The 20,078-nt window shown below is 38.9% G+C and overlaps 1 protein-coding gene across 2 annotated transcripts in view; it reads right to left on the bottom strand.

Annotated features, from left to right (window-relative positions):
- LOC113425483 (amine oxidase copper containing 2) overlaps nt 1–3,645 on the bottom strand; it is a 47,495-nt gene extending 43,850 nt beyond the window's left edge. The window contains exon 1 of one of the 2 annotated variants that reach the window (XM_087946530.1): nt 3,340–3,645. Coding sequence is in view for 1 of the 2 variants with exons in the window: in XM_087946529.1 (XP_087802655.1) it covers nt 1,149–2,718 (1,570 nt within the window). In the remaining variant the exon portion in view is untranslated. Of the gene's footprint in view, nt 1–1,148; nt 2,790–3,339 lie in introns of those variants that run through there. The other variant, XM_087946529.1, reaches the window with a different exon arrangement.
- Nucleotides 3,646–20,078: the final 16,433 nt, after the last annotated feature.

Here is a 20,078-nt window from a genome sequence, read left to right as displayed (position 1 = left end):
GCAATAGTTAGATGGAAAGATTTATGTTTAAATAATAGGATGATTGGTACTAGAATGGCATATTGTGATTTTGAATAACCAAATAATGAAGGGCTATGTCTTAATATAAACATGTGTATTAACACTAGGATTAGTAATGGTGGCCTGACTAGAAGCTAGAATAGAGGTAGATGATGATTGCTCCCAAAACTAACTAACTATCAGTTTCCTACACTTGTAAGTTTTCTGGTTGGAAGCTCCTAGAGAGAGAAACAATTTAAGTGACAACATTGAATTAGCTGTTTTCCATTCTCTGTTTCTTTATGTATTACAATTATTTATAAACTGCCTTTTGAGATAAAAATATTTTAAAATGACTTACAAGCAATATAAACATGCAAGTAAATACAAGGCAACTTTCTGAAAAATAAGGTTGCTTTTCACTGAACTGCTATAATAGGAGGAGAGGGAGAGAATACAGATGGGAAAGCATCCTGTCTTTCTTTCACAACATCTTGTCGAAAAGGAAGTTGCAATGACCTAATTGAGAATGGTAACTTGAAATTTGGGGCATCAGACTGAAAGGACATAATGCCTTTTTGCTCAGAAGGTTCAAGTAAAAAAGTACTTGAGGTTTGCCAGCTGGGATTGCATGTACAATAACATGTTTGTATCTTCTGCTTATTAAAAAAAACAACCTCAAAAGAAGGCCAGCTTCAGAGGACAAATGCATTATCACCTGGAAACCAAGTTGCAAATCATAGATCATTATATATCAGCAAGAGATCATTTCTGAAAGCAGAGGGTCAAGGAATATGCCAAGATGAGTAATCTGGAATAGGTTAGCCCCAATTCAGCAGAAGCCTGCTTCTTACTCTGCAATTATAAACAGTACAAAGCTTGAACTTATAGATTTTGCTAATATATAGGAATCTGGGCACTGTCTGAAAAGGACAGTGAATTATTGATAGGCTACAGGGAAAGTAGAGAGGCTGATACTCTTGAAACCAGTCTTCATCCAGCATGCTTAAATAGCACAAAGGATATAAAGCAATGCATCCAAATGTCTGTTAAAGATAAAGACATATCGAAATGCACTATCTACTTTAGAATTAGATAGGATTCACAATTTACAGTACTTGATGGAAACAGAAAATCTGCATACTTACCAGCGATATCTAGATCTACCTTGAAGCCAACAAAGTGTGTATGAATTGTTCCTAGAGTGTAGTCTCCAACTCTGTTTCCATATTCTAGCCCATCATCATGGAGATAAGATGAACTTATATAACCAGTGGCACGGACTTTGTTTTCAATGGCTCCATTTGGATAAAATACAAAGTCCCAGATATAGTCATAATTACCAATGGTGGACACAGAGCGAAAGACCAATGCTGTGCTTTGTAGCCCTCCATAATACAGAGAGTGAAGTTTGGAAAAATGACGCCGAAATGGAACCCCCATATCCTGTTCAAAAACACAAATAGCATCACGAGTAATAAGAGGTCTTTCTACTTCTGCTAGTAAGGTAACATTAAGATAAGTAGCAGAATAAGGGCAGTCAAGCCCTCGCATAAGAGGAGACGAGAACTTTCCAATTCCAAAACTCCCATCCATGTATCTAATAGACATCCCACCAGGGTTGTTGGAGCCATAGACGGACATAGCATCTTGCATGCTGAGCTCATACACAACCCTTTCATTTTTGAACCTAATGTCAAAAAGTTGTGGTCCTCTATGCAAATCCATTCGGTAGGCAAAACTCCACAATGCAGAGTGGACTTGGTTGTTTTTCACACTGTAACGTGGTCCAAAAAGTTCATAATTCAGGGAATGGAGTTTGGCATGATGCACCCTGGGTTTCATTGAGGAGAATCCCCCATCAGCTGGAATTCTGTTCACCTTTTCCACATGCAGATGCCCTTCTGTGAATTCTCTTTCCAATTGCGCCATGTCCCTATAATATTGATCACCATAGAACACTTTCTTGACAATCCAATGGGTAATATCCAGGCTTCTGTGATCTATGAGCACTTCAAGCCCAACAGGATGTAAAAAGTAACCAGTTACATTCTGGTACAGAATCAACCAAGTTGCCCGATCCCCAGATTTCATTCCCTTTGGCGATGTAGTCATTGCTGCTAGATTGGCTCCATCGTAGTTCAATACTTCACGCATGAAGCTTGGGGCTGTGGGGAACAATGTACTCTGCAGAAAGTGGGCCATCTGCTTGTGTTCAGCAATCAGTGAAGGCCTGCGATAATATGGCACTTTTCCTCCATATTTTTGCACTGTCACATCCTGGTGATACATTGGTTGTGGGAGGGGACCCACCACATATTCAGTAACATTTGGATCTGGCTGATTTCCAAAATACACTACAACCAAAGCCTGCCTAGCTGGGCATCTTCCTCCATGATCCAAAAATGATAAAGCGTCTGCTTTAGAGGGCAACTCCAAATCAACAGAGTAAATGCAGTTATCAGAAGGCTTTGCATGAGAAGCATCTTCCAAGGTTGCTCCAAGGTTGGATTTCAAATACTGTACTACATGGACTAATTCCTCTTGTGATAAATCAGCAAAGAGACAACTCCATTTGCTATTTAGATGCTCAGTTAAAGCTTGAGACTGGGAAGCACAGCTCTCACATTTTCCGCCTCTGGTCAACAAGATACATACGAAAGCAAAAATTGCTAGAAAGGATAGAAAGAGCATGAAGAGAAGAACTTTCTGATTCATCTTTGCAACAGCAGAAACAGAGGAGCCTAGCAGTGGTGTTCTGCTCTCTGGAATTATAACTAGCTAGAATGAAAGACAGACTAGAAGGAGGGAGAAGCTTGAAAGGTGGGGTTGGTCAAAGGTCAGCAAAGAAATATGACCCTCCTCTTCATGCTTGTGGAGATATGTTTGTGCTGTGGCACAGACATCCTGTGGCTAGAGAAAATGGTGGTGAGTCACGGGATAAATCACAAACCACCTATTTCAGTTTGCTCTTGCAGTCCAGTTTTCCAAGGAATGGCAAATATAGATACTAGAATGTTTGATAGTTTCAGCCTGTTTTGGAAATCAAAAAAAGCTGCCTTCTTGTCCAAAATTAGTTCTTTGGGCTAGCAATGAACATTCATTACAATGATTAAATGAAACGGCTCCTTGATGAAGATTCAGGATGACTACCAGCAATCAAAACACATAGAATTGATGCAACAATTAACAGAATAGAGCCAAACAACAAACTCTATGAATATTGCTTTAATTAGCTCATCAGAATCAACATACAGTATGACATTAACCCATAGAAAGAAAGGCAACATTTTTATCGAGGTACATCAATATTTTACAAGAGTATATGCTTTGCCATACCTTATGATTCTTTGAGAAGGAATGCTGAGCAAATTTGACCCGCAGCAAGGCAAGGCAACGAGCAAAGTCATGACTTGGGAACTGCATTGTCTTCCTCCATGGGTCTGCCAGATAGCAGGGTCTGAACAACAGGCATACTTGGGTGTCTGTTGTTGCTTTATCTTTCTCTGGATTGAGACAGGACCTTGTGTCATGCTTCAGGAAATCCAAAGGGTTATGAGGATTGAAAGGTTCCCCCTTTTATACTGCATTTTCAATTTCTTCTCTGAATTTTTTTAAGGAGCACAGCTTGACTGCCTTGAGACTGAATTTCCACTCAGCTGAGCCAGAATATTTCAGACAGTTTCATTCTTCTTTATGCCTGGCTTGCTGAGTAAAGAAAAACACAAACTCTTGCAGGCAGGCAGAAGCTCTTTGTGGGAAATTTCCATTCCTGCTCCTAGTTTGCCTCTATTTGGTTTCCTGAAACTTAGAGAATGAATGAGCTCTTTCTGTCACTTTCTAGGACAAGCTGATGTCCTCCACAGGTGGCCTTAGGTGCCTTGTTCTCCCTTGGACTACAGTTGCAATGCTTTCCTAAAACTTGGTATCATTGAAGATCTGCTTGTTTAAACAACCTCTAGTCTTCATTTATATCAGCAGGCTGCATCTGTTGCCTGCACTTTTCTCATTATCTACTGTTCAATTTGATCTTCATCCAATTTTTTGCATGTACAGTAGCAAATGTGATCCAGGATACGGTAGACAAAAAGCAAATGCCTTTTGGATCTGCTCTGTAACTTACTTTAGCCGCCCTCCTTCCCTGAAAGAGATTAGACAAGCGACATTTAAGAAATCTTTAAAAGTATGGTTAAATATAATGTAACCATTCAAAATACAGTAATCCTTGATGAGGTTGGGAAAAATATGGTTTAAATCCATCCTCCACAGTGGTTAGTTCAGAAGACCATTTTGAGAGCACCCAACTGCAGACCTCTGTTACCAATGAAAAGATCCACTCTGTGCTGGATCAAGGCGGAAAAAAGCTAAAAATGGTTGCTTTAGTATTAGTACTAATTTGGAAATAGTACAAATATTTGAAAATAATTGCAACAGTTGCTGGAATTTTGTAACCCCATTCTTTCATCTCAATGCATTTTATTAAAGAAAACAGAGATTCTTGCTTGGAAATAATGTTTTTTGGTTTGAGGCAACTACCAAAAAGCTCGATCACAGCTAGTTGTTTTTTTACTGTCATGTTTTTTTACTGTCATGTTTTTAACAATTTTAATTCTATAGTTGGATATTATAAGCTGCTCAGAGTCATTTGGAATGGATGACCATAATAAATTTGATGAATAATAATGAAAAATCATTGGATATCTTTGGGCCAATTGTACTCTCTCAGCCCAATTTATACCACAGAGTTGTTATGGAAAAAATCAAAGGCAAGGTCTACATATACTGCCTTGATTTTCTTGGTAAAGATGGGACATGGCATTAAAATATGCTTTATTTTAGCAGTAATCCTCAGATAACAGATAATCAGAGTTGGAAGGCACCTTATAGGTCATTAGTCCAACTCCCCACCCAAGCAGGAGACCCTACACCATTTCTGACAAATGGCAGTCCAATCTCTTCTTGAAAGTCTCAAGTGATGGCGCTCCCACAACTTCCGAGGGCAAGCTGTTCCATTGGTTGATTGTTCTCACTGTCAGAAAGTTTCTCCTTATTTCCAGGTTAAATCTCTCCTTGTTCAGTTTCCATCCATTATTCCTTGTCTGGCCTACAGGTGCTTTAGAAAATAGCTTGACCCCTTCCTCTCTGTGGCAGCCCCTCAAATATTGGAAGACTGCTATCATGTCTCCCCTGGTCCTTCTCTTTACTAGACTAGCCAAGCCCAGTTCCTGCAAACGTTCGTTGTATGTTTTAGCCCCCAGTCCCCTAATCATCCTGGTTGCTCTTCTCTGTACTTTTTCTAGAGTCTCAACATCTTAAGCCTCAACAGATTATGATAGCAACTGGGACCTGGATTGTCAACAGTGATATGATTATATAGCATGACATCACATAACTATATTGCTTAGCAATGGCAATCCCAGGTGCTGTTGGGAAGTTAAGCAGGAAAATGCCGGAGTCAAAGATAAATAGTGGCAAGTGCCTTGGGAGAAGGGGGGTGTCAAATAAGGCATTATGGGGCACATATAGGTTATTGAAGGCCTGGGAAGGGAAGGAGAGAAGGCTTAGCTGTATTACTTGATTAAATATATTGACATTATTTTGAGAATATATAAAGTAATTTCAGAATAGACTATTTTCAATTTTAAGAAAAAAGTGGGGCAGGATGGCGAGTAAGTAAAGGTTACTAAGATATCTAAGAAAATGTGCTGTTTTTTCTGCTAAAGTGTTTCTATACCTTTTAGACCTCTGACAAGTATTTGATTAGCAATGCATGTTCAATCCCACCCATTTTTTCTGTTCCTGTTTTTTGTGAGGGGGATTTGGAATTTTAAGCAGAGCAAGATGCAACTTTTGGCCAAAGATGGCTTTCTCTGGCTCAAGTTATATAGGGTTCAAACTATTGGATAAGTATCTCAGAAAATGATATGGTAACTATCTTAGAAAATAACATATTCCCTAGGGATCTGGACCCTTTTGAATTGCTACATCCTGCCTAAGTTGCAGCTGCAAGTCAATTATTTGTTTTCTGAGCTCAGCTGCAGAAGACCTTTGTACTTTTTGCATTACAATAACTCTGTGATGCACACAGATTTTTAACTGGCATGCTTTCACCACATCTAAACATTAACAGAACCATATTGCAAATGTTACTGACAATGGTAAATTACACATTTTAAGCTTCTGCAAGCTAATGAAAAGAAACTCATGCTCCTGTTCTTGATGGGCTTAACAGGAAACAGTGAAAAAGAAAAGCTGGAGAAATAGTTGTTTGAATCACAATACCATCCTGTACATTTATTCTAGTTTCTGTCTAAAATGCTGTTTTTTTTTTCTGTTTTACATTTTGTTTCTTTTCCACAGCCCTTGCTAAAATATTATCCAGTTCATAGCAAACTTGATTTTTGAAATAGGAATAGGTGAAGTAAAATAAACAAGTCCATTCAAATCTGCACTGATTCTACAAAGATAGAAAGTATTTGAGCCAATCATATTTCACTTACAAATAATTTGCAAACAAATTCATATTTTTATATATCCATTAAAAATAATAAAGCAGTCATCTTGATTGTTAAAGTGGTTTGGAAATGGTTGGTGTTCACAAGTAAAATTAGAAGACAAAGATAAGGAAGGAAACGGTTGAGCAGAATTTGCACAATCTGTTATAATCCTTTTTCTCTAGAACTAGCGGGCCACAAAATAAGCAACATCACTAGATAAATGCAAGCATGTTTAAATAGAACTGGTATTCTACTGTAGATTTTTATGCCATTTCCCACATTATTCTGATTACAGATAGTTTTCGACTTACAACAGTTGTTTGAAGTTACAACGGCATTAAAAAAATGACTTATGACTGTTTTTCATACTAACGACTACTGTAGCATCCCCATGATCACATGAACAAAATTAAGACACTTGAAAACTGACTAACATTTATGACCATTGCAGTGTGATCACATGTTGCAACCTTCTGACAAGCAGTCAATGGGAAAACCAGTTTCATTTAATACCCGTGTTAATAATTTAACAACTGCAGTGATTCACTTAACAATTATAGAATAGAATAGAATAGAATAGAATAGAATAGAATAGAATAGAGTAGAGTAGAGTAGAGTAGAATTCTTTATTGCCCAAGTGTGATTGGACACACAAGGAATTTGTCCTGGTGCAAATGCTCTCATTGTACATAAAAGAAAAGATACATTCGTCAAGAGTCAAGAATCATCAGATACAACACTTAATGATAGTCATAGGGTACAATAAGCAATCAAATCATACTAGGAAACAGTCAGTATAAATTGTAAGGATACAAGCGACAAAGTTACAGTCCTACAGTCATAAGTGGGAGGGGATGGGTGATAAGGAGTGATGAGAAGATTAACAGTAATAGTAGTGCAGACTTTGTAATAGTTGAACAGTGTTGAGGGAATTATTTGTTTAGCAGAGTGATGGCATTCAGGGAAAAACTGTCCTTGTGTCTAGTTGTTCTAGTGTGCAGTGCTCTATAGTGTCATTTTGAGGGAAGCAGTTGAAACAGTTTGTGTCCAGGACGTGAGGGGTCTGAAAATATTTTCACAGCCCTCTTTTTGACTCATGCAGTATATAGGACCTTGATTGAAGGCTGGTTGGTAGTTGTTAGGAATTGATAGTCACCTAACAATTGGGTTGGAAATATACACCGCTCAAAAAAATAAAGGGAACACTTAAACAACACAATGTAACTCTATGTGAGACCATACGGTGGTGCGGTTGGCCCTGGGTTCCTCCTAACGCAAGACAATGCTAGACCTCACGTGGCTGGAGTATGTCAGCAGTTCCTGCAAGACGAAGGCATTGATGCTATGGACTGGCCCGCCCATTCCCAAGACCTGAATCCAATTGAGCACATCTGGGACATCATGTCTCACTCCACCAATGCCACATTGCACCACAGACTGTCCAGGAGTTGGGGGATGCTTTAGTCCAAGTGTGGGAAGAGATCCCTCAGGAGACCATCCGCCACCTCATCAGGAGCATGCCCAGGCATTGTAGGGAGGTCATACAGGCACGTGGAGGCCCCACACACTACTGAGCCTCATTTTGACTTGTTTTAAGGACATTACATCAAAGTTGGATCAGCTTGTAGTGTTTTTCTCCACTTTAATTTTGAGTGTAACTCCAAATGCAGACCTCCATGGGTTGCTAAATTTGATTTCCATTGATAATTTTTGTGTGATTTTGTTGTCAGCACATTCAACTATGTAATGAACAAAGTATTTCATAAGAATATTTCATTCATTCAGATCTAGGATGTCTTATTTTTATGTTCCCTTTATTTTTTGAGTAGTGTATAAACCAGGATAGAAATTTAATACTGTATCTTTAAGGGAATGCTAAAATTGTAATTGGGTGTGGTTCCACAAAAAACGGCCATTAGATGGAGCCAGAAACCTGGGTTGTTAGTTCTGTTGTTGTTAGTTGCTAGATGTTCTGATGGTCGATGTTTTTGGTTCCTGCATTTTTCCCTATTGACTGTTGCTGATCGTCGTTCTTCTTGGATTACTGTAAGACTATTTACTGAACCATGTATGATACTGGACTTTGTTATTGGATTATCCCTGGACTGAAAACTGACTGCTTTAACCATATATGACTTGGACTGCTTGTTGGACTTTGCTTAACCGTTTACTGGAAGTAAAAACCTACATTTTACTATACAGTTTATCTGTGTGCTGGTTGTGTGTTATTCCTCACCACTCTCACTACGTCTTCCTGTATGCACTCATTCTCCTAACGGGGAATTACCTCAACACTGGTTATGGGCCCAGGCCATACCAGGCTCAGATAACTGAGAGTTGGTGTGAATACACAGTACTGTATAGAGACAGCGGTTTACTGTTTAACTGTGGGTTACTATCCTGGTAAAGATGGCACAAGATCCATCAACAAATCTATCACTGATAACCAGGTTGGATGGAACAAACTATATTTCCTGGTTTATGAAGTGCAGTCTACTTCTGCGTAGAGAAGGTTTATGGACTGTAGTTCAAGATCCACCAGATGTAAATGCTTGGGATCCAGATGATGAGGATGATACCAAGAAGCTTGCTGACTTTAAACGGAACAACGAACGAGCTTTTTGTATAATTGGACTAACACTGAGTGATCAGCAGCTAGTCCATATTCGTGGAGAAGAGTCTGCTGCTAAGTGTTGGGAGAATTTGAAGAGGATTTATGTTCGTGACAGTGTAGGTGCATACATACATCTTACACCTAAACTGTTTAGAGCATGACTTCTGAAAGGTGGAGATATGTTAGCTCATTTGAACTTCATGAAAAGAACTTTTCAAGAGCTACATGAAAAGGAACTGATATTTTCAGAGCTGCATCGTTTACATCATTCTTTCCTCATTGGCTGAGAGCTATGATGATTACATATCTTCACTAGAAGTCCTGACCAGAGATAAACTGACATTGACTGACATAACTGGACAGTTGTTAGAAGAGGCAAGAAGACGGCTGGATAGGGACCATCTGAGAAAGGAACAACCACAAGAAGAGGATTTGTGTTCAACTGCCTATACTGTTAGGAAATGTTTTTCTTGTAGGGCTAGGGGACATATAGCTAAATTCTGTAAGAAGGGAAAACAAAAGAATACTGGTAATCACCAGAAGGCTAAGAAGAATTTTAATTTAGCTATGTCTAGCAATTCAACTGTAAACCATGGTTTGTGGGTTGTTGATAGTGGAGCATCGCAGTGCATTACTAGAAATAGAGGTTTATAAAGATATCCACGATTAAGCAACATGGAGATAACTGTATAATAGAGAAAGAGGGTAAAAGTGTTACTGCTACTTTAGAGAATGATTTATATATGATACATGATGACCAGCTGCAGATGGCTAACTCGGTTTATAACAACGTTAAGCCACATGACGAATGTATACATTTACTACATAAACGTCTGGGGCACATTAATTTCAAAATGTTGAAACAAACTGTTAAATTGGCAGAGGGAGTAAAATTAAAACCCTGTAGCAAGTATTTAAACTGTAATGCCTGTAATCAGGAGAAAAGCAAGGTTACACCAGCAAACAGACTGAATGGGTTTAAGACCAAAGAACCTTTAGAGGTTGTTTTCACTGACATAATTGGTCCTAAGAAATCCAGTTTGGGAGGTGCCTGCTATGTTTTGAGTATAATGGACCATTACTCAAGGTACGGTTTCTGCTATCTCATGAAAAACAAAACAGAAACATTCCAACATTTGTTTAACTGGCTAAGGTTTGCACGGAGAAAAATGAAAAGTAAAGTAATTACTTTAGTTACTGATAACGGGACTGAGTTTGTTAACAAAAGATTCCAAACGATGCTGAAATTGGCTGGTGTCGAGCATAAGCGTTCTGCACCTTACAGGCCACAATATAACTTGCTTGTAGAATGAAGAGGGCAAACGTTACAAGCCATGGCTCACACTATGTTATCTGATTCAGGTTTGCTTGAAACACTGTGGGGTGAGGCCATAATGTGTAGCAACCATGTGTTGAACAATGTGGTGAACACAACAACTGGTGAATTGCCATTCACTCGGTGGCATGGCAGAAAACCAAATTTAAGTTATCTACACACATTTGGAGCTCCAGCATGGGTGCATATTCCCTCACAAGTAAGACTGAAAGGGCAACATAGAGCTAGGAAATTATTTTTTGTAGGTTACAAAGCCAACCATAGATTGTTTAGATTTTGGGATCAAGGCACAGCTAACATTTACTGTAGCGCTAGTGCTAAATTTCTTGAGCATGTTGGGTGGAATAAACTGGAACAGGAATACAACAATGATGTTGTAATTGACACCCAAGTAGTCCCTAAAGATGAAATAGTTAAACCATCAATAGCCATGAAAGAGGAAGAACAGGCACAGGAAGAGGTAGGAGAACAGGCACAGAAGGATGTAGGAGAACAGGAGCAGGTGGCACAGGAAATTCCACCAGTAAGCCCTGTATTACTGAGACGTTCAACCCGAGTGACACGATCACCTGATAGATATCAGGCTAGTGTTGTATGCCAAGTGAATATAGTTGCTGGTAACTATAATGAACTGAAACTGTATCCTGCTAAGGATCAGGCTGCTTGGCAGGAAGCAATGGATAAGGAACTGAAATCCTTACAAAGGTTGGAGGTATACAAAAATGTCAGGTTACCACCAGGTAAACATGCCATAGGGTTTATAAACTTAAGACTGGTGTGGATGGGACTGTTACCCATAAAGCCAGGTTAGTAGCACAAGGGTTCAATCAGACAGCAAACGACTACGACGAAGTGTTTGCACCTAGTCTGAAAGCTACTACATTATGAGCAGCTTTAGTGTGGGTAGCTAAGGAGAAATACATTGTAAATCATTTAGATGTAGAGATGGCATATCTGCATGCACCATTGCAACGCACTATATATTTAAAGAAACCTTTAGGTATCAAAAATGATAATACAACTGATTGCTGGAGATTGAAGAAGAGTCTTTATGACTTGAAGCAATCAGGATATGAGTGGAACCAGTGTATAGTTAAGGAATGAACTAAGATAGGTTTTGTAGCTGGCATGGCTGATCCATGTTTGTTTAAAAAAGAAAGTAATGGTATAATTTCATTGTTGCTATTGTTCACTGATGACATAGCATTAATCACCAAAATTGAACAAGAAGCTACTAAAATAATGTCACTGTTAGAGAAGAAATTTAAAATAAAACAGGTGAAATTAAACAATATCTTGGTTTAAAGATAGATAAAACTAGGGAAGGATACAAAATCTCACAGGCAGATAAAATTAACCAATTACAAAAGAATTTTAAAATGGAACTTTGTAAGCCGGCTAAAACACCACTGAGCCAGGAGTTTAGTCACGGTGATGTACAAAGTCCTATTTTTGATAGAGATATTCATCAGTCCTTGTTTGGTAGCTTATCTTAGTAATTGGTCAAGGCCAGATATAGCATACAGTGTTAACCAATTAGCTACATTTAATGCTGAGCCAACTAAAAGGTACTGGCAAGCTGCTAAGCGTGTGTTAAGATATCTGAAACTAACGATGCATTATGCATTATATTTGGAGCCTAAGGATGAACTAAGTTTAACTGCATATGCCGATGCAAGTTTTGCTACAGACATAAACACACGTAAATCTATGTCAGGTACTGTAGTATTATTAGGAAAGGTGTTGATTGGATGGAGGTCTATTCGACAGAAACATCTAAGTTTGTCAACAATGGAGGCTGAATTCTCATGTTTGTCTTTATTATGTACAGATTTAGTTTGTTATAAGCAACTATTGATTGATATGGGAATTGATGTAACAGATTCTATTGTTGTTTATGAAGACAACCAATCAGCAATACAGATGGCTTCCAGTCTTGCTGTAAAGACAAGATTAAAACACACAGATTTAAGATATTTAAATATGAGACAATGTGTGCAAAGTAAAATGATTAAACTGGAGTACTGCATGTCAGAGAATAACACTGCAGATCATTTTACAAAAGCCCAAGGCTCTGTAAAGCATAAGGCTTGCTGTGAAGGATATGGACTTAAACTGTAAGGTGTTATATATTGTCCTACCCAAAGGGGAGAATGTTAGGAATTGATAGTCACCTAACAGTTGGGTTGGAAATATATAAACCAGGATAGACATTTAATACTGTATCTTTAAGGGAATGTTAAAATTGTAATTGGGTGTGGTTCCTCAAACGGCCATAAGATGGAGCCAGAAACCTGGGTTGTTAATTCTGTTGTTGTTAGTTGCTAGATGTTCTGATGGTCGATGTTTTTGGTTCCTGCATTTTTCCCTATTGACTGTTGCTGATCGTCGTTCTTCTTGGATTACTGTAAGACTATTTACTGAACTGTGTATGATACTGGACTTTGTTTTTAGATTATCCCTGGACTGAAAACTGACTGCTTTAACCGTGTATGACTTGGACTGCTTGTTGGACTTTGCTTAACCATTTACTGGAAGTAAAAACCTACATTTTACTATACAGTATATCTGTGTGCTAGTTGTGTGTTATTCCTCACCACTCTCACTACGTCTCCCTGTGTGCACTCATTCTCCTAACAGGGAATTACCTCAACAGTAGTAATTGTTTTTTCTGCAATCCTAATTATCCTCTGAAGTCTGTGTCTGTCCTGTTGGGTTGGGGACCAAACCAGACAGTTATAGAGGTGCAGATGATAGACTCAATAATTCCTCTGTAGAACTGTATCAGCAGCTCCTTGGGCAGTTTGAGCTTTCTGAGTTGGCGCAGAAAGAACATTCTTTGTTGTGCTTTTGTGATGAGGTTTTTTGTTAAGTGTCCATTTTAGGTTATGTGATATAGTAGAACCTAGAAATTTGAAGGTCTCTACTGTTGATACTGTGTTGTCTTGTATTGTAAGAGGTGGTAGTATGGGAGGGTTTCTTCTAAAGTCTACCACCATTTCTATGGTTTTGAGTGTGTTCAGTTCCAGATTGTTCTGGTTACACCATGAGGCAAGCTGTATAACCTCCTGTTTGTATGCAGATTCATGGTTGTCTCAAATGAGATCAATCACTATTGTGTCATCAGCAAACTTCAGTATTTTAACAGATGGATTATTTGAGATGCAGTCATTGGTATATAGGGAGAAGTGGAGAAAGCACACAGCCTTGGCGGGGGGAGGGTGGTCTTCTGCTAATTGTACAGGTATCGGATGTGATTCTGCCTAGCTTCACCTGCTGCTTCCTCTCTGTTAGGAAACTTATGATCCACTTACAAGTGTGTTCAGGTACCGCTAGTTGGTTTAATTTACTTAGAAGAATGTCTAGAATGATGGTATTGAATGCTGAACTGAAATCTACAAAGAGGACCCTTGAGTAGATATTTGGAGATTCAAGGTGTTGTAGGATGTAATGCAGAGCCATATTAACAGCATCATCTGTCGATCTATTTGCTCAGTATGCAACCTGCATGGGATCCAACAGCAGATCCATGATGGTTTTCAGGTGGGACAGCACAAGCATTTCAAAGATCTTCATAACTACAGATGTTAGAGCAACTGGTCTGTGGTCATTCAGTTCCTTGATGGAGGGCTTATTTGGCACTGGGATGATAGTAGAGCGTTTGAAGCAGGAAGGAACATAGCACATCTTTAGTGATTTATTAAAGAAGCGGGTAAAGATGGGAGCCAATTGGTCAGCACAGACTTTTAATCAAGGAGTTATCTTGTCTGGGTCTGGTGCTTTTCCTGGCTTCTGTCTGTGTAATAGATCTTGCACTTCTTTTTCTGTGATCACCAGAGGTTATGAACCCAATGTGTTGGGGCCAGCTGTAGGATGCTTAGCTGTTGGTGTGTCTGAGATGGGGGTTGTGGAGATACCTATCTCCACAACCCCCATCTCAGACACACCAACAGCTAAGTAGTTTCCTTTCAAACCTGCAGTAAAACACATTCAGGTCATCTACTAGTTGTTGATTTCCTTCTGTCTGGGAAGGAGGTTTGCTGTAGCCAGTGATGTTTTTAAGAGTTTTCCATGTTTGCTGGTTCATATGTTGAGAACTGATTCCTTAACTTTTCAGAGTAGCTTCTTTTTGCTGCTCTGATCTCTCTTGTTAATATGTTTCTGGCCTGATTGTATTGCATTCTGTCACTTTTCTCTTTGGAACGATGTAACTGCTTAAGTTTAGCTGTGAACCAAGGTTTATTCTTACTATATATTTGCAGGTTCCTTGTTGGTACACATAAGTCTTCGCAGAAGCTGACATATGATGTTACAGTATCTGTGAGCTCATCTGGATCTGCAGAGGTATCTTCAAAAACATTCCAATCAGTGCAAACAAGGCAAGCCTGGAGCTTCAGCTTTGACTCATCAGACCAAGTCCTCACTGATTTAATTGTTGATTTCATGGTTTTAAGTCTTTGTCTGTAGGCAAGTACAAGGTGAATCATGCAGTGGTCAGAGTGTCCAACAGGTGCTCGTGGTAAAGACAGATAAGCATCTTTTACTATTGTGTAGCAGTGGTCTAAAGTATTTTTGCCTCTGGTGGGACAATTTACATGCTGGAAATATTTTGGAAGCTCTTTCCTTAAATTTGCTTGATTGAAATCCCCTAAAATGATGGGAAGGGAATCTGGGTGTTCAGCAAGAGTTCATAATGCCTTGTTTACACAGGCTTGTGGATGAACATACACAGCTATTAGGAGAAATGAGAACTCACGTGGACAATAAAATGGCTTGCAGTATAGCAAGAAAGGTCGTAAAATGGGGCAAAATTCAATTAACAAATGTCTCACTTAGCAACAAAAATTTTGGGCTCAATTATGGTTGTAAGGATTACCTGTATTTTAAAGCCCTGAAACTACAGCTGAAGGGAAAAATTAGAAACAGGAAATGGGAATGAGTTTTATCTAATTATGGAGCTTTTACCACATATAATTTGTTGTGCTTCAGAAGGAACAGAACTGTCTCCACTCGAATCTTATAATACTGTATCTTTCAAGTTCAGAAAATGGGTAAGAAGATGAAATTAAAAGCAATGCTCTTTAAGTAGAAGTGTCAGCTTCTCTTTGATTAAGTCAGGAAGAGACTAGTTCACTTAATGAAATTCTGCAAATTAGAAGGTATAGAAGATTTACAATTACAGCACAGGAAAGAGGTCAAGTACTCCCTAGGTATGTACATTTCAAATTAATCAAAGAATACTACTTGAGAAAGAAAGCACAACTATCCATTAAATAGATGATGAAAATAATAATGGAAATATCACATCACCCAGACAATTTTAAAACAACCTGAAAGTCAGAAGCTTTCTAGAAAAATACTTGAGAGTTGACATTTATTTGCCGACTATATGAAGGAGCATTTATAGACAGAGACTGCTTTCTGCAGAAAGCATAACCTTATTTCCCCGAAGACCTGTGACTATTAAATGAGCTCAACAAAAAAGAATAAATAAAAAAATAAAAAATGCTGTATAATGCTCAACTTCCCTAGCATAGGGTTGCCAGCTCCAACTGAAATCATCCTGGAGATGCTTTTTTCCCAAATATTATGTACTTATTAAATATACATACCACCTATCTCACTTTTTGGGGTGACTTTAGATAGCTAATAAATTAATAAACATAGGTTTAATGTTAATATGTATTAAGTGAACTAAAAGCTCCTGATTAAAGCTGGTTGCTTATAAAATAAGGAAACACTTTTGTATATATATTAATTCTTCATCTACCCTCACATCTACCAGGCAAGCAACTTCTATATTACATAAAAATATATAAGCACTGTTTCTTTTTTACCTCCCCTCCAGCAGAAACAATCAAATCCCTCTCAAAATTAAAAACCTTGATTGGAATAGCTGCCACAAGAAGGGAATCTAAATTGGGGTGAGGATGAGGGAAAACAAAATTCAATGGCAATAAGGAAAAAGTAGGTAGGAAAGAAGAATACTTGTTTACACATTACAGAAAGGAGTTAAAATTCAGCAGGAAAACAGACTTATGTATGTAAACATTTAGGTTTAGAATGGGATGACAACAGGACAACTCACCATGGGCCAACTCACCCCAGGAAAATTCAAAAACTCAATTTAATCGTTTACAATAATTAAAACATTATTTTTTGTCATTCACATTTCATTTTATTCCTTCTTTTGCATCCTTTAATAATTATATTCCACTATTTTTTTCAATATTAGTGTAACCTCTGTCCTGTGGAGAGTTGGCTGTGCAAATTATCCTAGACTCAAAGGGAACAGTTAACACCTCAGAGAGACCTATTGGAAGGGTTTGCCACAGTAATGTAAAGAAACACTCTTAAGAGGACAAGGCCTGCGGCTTCAAAAGATGGAGACTCTTCAATGCCTCAGACCTGGATATCCAATTCATTTGGCCATGGAATCAGGTTATTTGAGAAACTCATATTTGAAACCACTGAAACAATTTCCTCTACAAAAGAATATGCTTGTAATTTTATTGAGATTTCGTGTTGAAAAAAGGCTATTTTATCCTCAAGATCTAATGTTTACAACTGAGCAAGAATTTGTACTAGGATGCGGGATGGAGACAAAACAGGCAGACACAAACAATCTCTTGCTGTGATCTTGGAAGATTCTTAGCCCCATCTATTGTTAATTTACATAAAAATATAAACATCATAAAATCCCAACATGGTATAAGTCAGCAGCCATTAACATACCACTCCAGATAGAATCATATTCCAGATTGCCCTCTACTTCATTTTTAATTTCTTCTAGAAGCAGTCAATTTTGAAGTCTGTGTATGTGTTTGTATATATTTGCATTCCAGAGGAACAGTACTGCTACTGAAAAGCATTTATCTTTGAGTTTTGGCCTTCCTCCTCTCCTAAAAAATGGCGAACCATCAGCAGTTCTCAGCAAAACTGAATTGGTTGAACTAACACTACTGTAGGAATACTGAAAGTATGCCATTTTAAAAAAGCAGGCATGATATTCCCCTCAGATAAAAAAACCGGGGCCGGCCAAAAGAGACCTCCCACTGCGCGCCAAGAAATCGCCTGCCCGCCCGCCGCGCGCTCCCGCCCGCCCCTCGCACCGCCCGCCCGCCGCTCGCACCGCCCGCCGCTCGCACCGACTGCCCGCCGCTCGCACCGACCGCGTGCCCACCCGCCCACCCCTCGCACCGACCGCCGCTCGCACCGACCGCCGCGCGCCCCGCCACTCGCACCTCCCGCCCGCCCGCCGCTCGCCCGGGCTCCGCTCGCACCGCCTGGGCGATTCGAAAAAAATCGGAATTCCGATTTTAATCGGAAAAATATCATGCCTGAAAAAGGTAAAAAAAACCAGCCCTTTAAATGTACCTGACAACCTAGTGGTAACCAGTCCAGGTTCACAACACAGCTATAATGTTCTTTCACTGTGGTGAGCAGTAACTAACATACAAGCTATAGTTGTTGTTAGTTGCGAAGTAGTGTCCGACCCATTGCCACCCCATGGACAACATTCCTCCAGGCCTTCCTGTCCTCTACCATCTTCTGGAGTCCATTTAAGCTCACGCCTACTGCTTCAGTGAATTCATCCAGCCACCTCATTCTCTGTCGTCCTTGTTCTATTGCCCTCAATATTTCCCAGCATTAGGTTCTTCTCCAGTGACTCCTTCCTTCTCATTAGGTGGCCAAAGTATTTGAATTTCATCTTCAGGATCTGTACTTTAAGCTAAATGTAACGTGCTTTAAAGGCAAGTCAAAGTAGACACTGCAGTAGTTCAACTGGTGATGATGATGGCATGAGTTATTGTAATTAGTTTTTCTTCTCTTAGGTAGGGGTGCAATTAATGAACCAGCTAGAACTGGGCAAAAGCCTCTTGGGTATTGCCATCTGCTGTTCCTACAAAGCTGTATGTCCAGGATAAAACCGAAATCATAAGACTTGCTCCTTCAATAGTGCTTCCCCATCAAGAGATACTATTACAGCAAGCTATAATGAGCTGTGAAATTAGCTTTGAGAAAGAGGAAGAACTGCAGCCAAGACAAGTCAGATAAATCTCAGTTCAAAGCAGGAATGGAATCTGAGAAAGAAGCTCAGACTCACTACTGTCTATGTAGTCAAGATATGTAGAGTGAAGACTAGGACAGATTTTACATACTAAATATACTAACAGATCCCCGTAGGCACCTGGGAGCTCTTGATGTTGATTCTTCTCCAAAAGGCAAGAATCACTCTAAACACAATCACTTTACAGCCACCCACTACTTGAATAAGAGAGAAGTAAAATGAGACAATGTGAAAAGAAATTTAAGAAGCAAAACACTGCTTTTTTGACAGTTGTGGGGGTGAGGTATTTATAAAATGAGCAAATCCTATTCTTTCTCACTATACTTTGATTGGTTAATATATACACAACTCACTAGACCAGATTAGTAGCCTCACAATAAACCATATGTGTAAACTAACAACCCAACTTGGAGTTTGGATACAGGCAGCTTATTATGTATGTTTTGCCCTAAGAGTATACTGAATTAAAAAATGAAACCCTGCCTTTTTATCCTTTACCAACTGTTGCCAACCTGATTTATTTAGTACCTGCAAGTGAAGGAAAAACAACCTTGATTTCTGGTGGTATATTAGTTTGAAGTATAGCATCCAACTTATTTATGATGGAAAACTGTTTTAGAGTAAGCTCTGCAACCCTTGTTTGTGAAAAGAGGATAGGTACAAAACTACTAATATCATGGGATGAGTTCTAGATTGTCTGGCCCAAGAAAAGCTACCATATTTTTCGAACTGAAAGGCACACCTAGTTTCGGGGAGGAAAACAAGAGGAAAAAAAAGCAACAAGCCTGTCAGCTTCAACACAGCCTGATTTAGCATGAACATCTGAGTCCAGAATACCACCTATCAATTGTTCCAGGTGGTGTGGAGGCGGCAATAGGTGGCAGCGGCGATGGGCAGTGACAGCACAACCTGGAACAGTTGATCGGTGGTATTCTGGGAAGCGGATCCAAACCACCAATTGGATTTGGATATTGTTATTTCTGCCAAAGTGTTTCAAATACTGAAAGGGTGAGCAAACTTTTGCACCTATCACATTTTGCACCTGTCATATTCATTGCTTTTATTCTGAGTTTGTAAGCTGGACATTAAAAAGCTTCCAAAGATATAGAAAGATGTCATGTTTAATTCTACATTATGTAGTTTGCACCATCTTTTATGAAATCAGGAATTTGAACAGAAATGTCTATAATTTTTTTGCATACAACTGTACCTTGCTTTAAAACAATGTATTTGGTCAGATCATTGCTCTGACAATATACAGAATATTTGAGTATTTCCCAACAGTGGATAGTTCTGCAGAAAAATGGAATCTCTCACAGAACAAGAGGCTTGAAGGCAAGTTAAAGCTTGCTACTCTTACGTGGAGTCAAATATTCCATGCACGCTCCTGGCATCCCAGATGTTTGTTACTATGGAAAAGAGAGCTCTGTGTAGCTAGATCTTACTATTTCAGCCATACACTTGCTGACTCATCCTTACTATGCTAAACTTTGTTCATCTATCATATTATTTGATTCTTTTTGCATCTTAAGAGTGTGAAATGGAATTCACGGTTGCACT

The sequence above is a fragment of the Notechis scutatus genome, chromosome Z (genome assembly GCF_049901735.1).
Source record: "Notechis scutatus isolate UNSWTSFEM ecotype Mainland chromosome Z, rNotScu1.2, whole genome shotgun sequence".
NCBI classification, from domain to species: Eukaryota; Metazoa; Chordata; class Lepidosauria; order Squamata; family Elapidae; genus Notechis; species Notechis scutatus.
The sequence above is the reverse complement of the archived record's forward strand: the minus strand, read 5'-3'. Positions and strand labels throughout refer to the sequence as shown.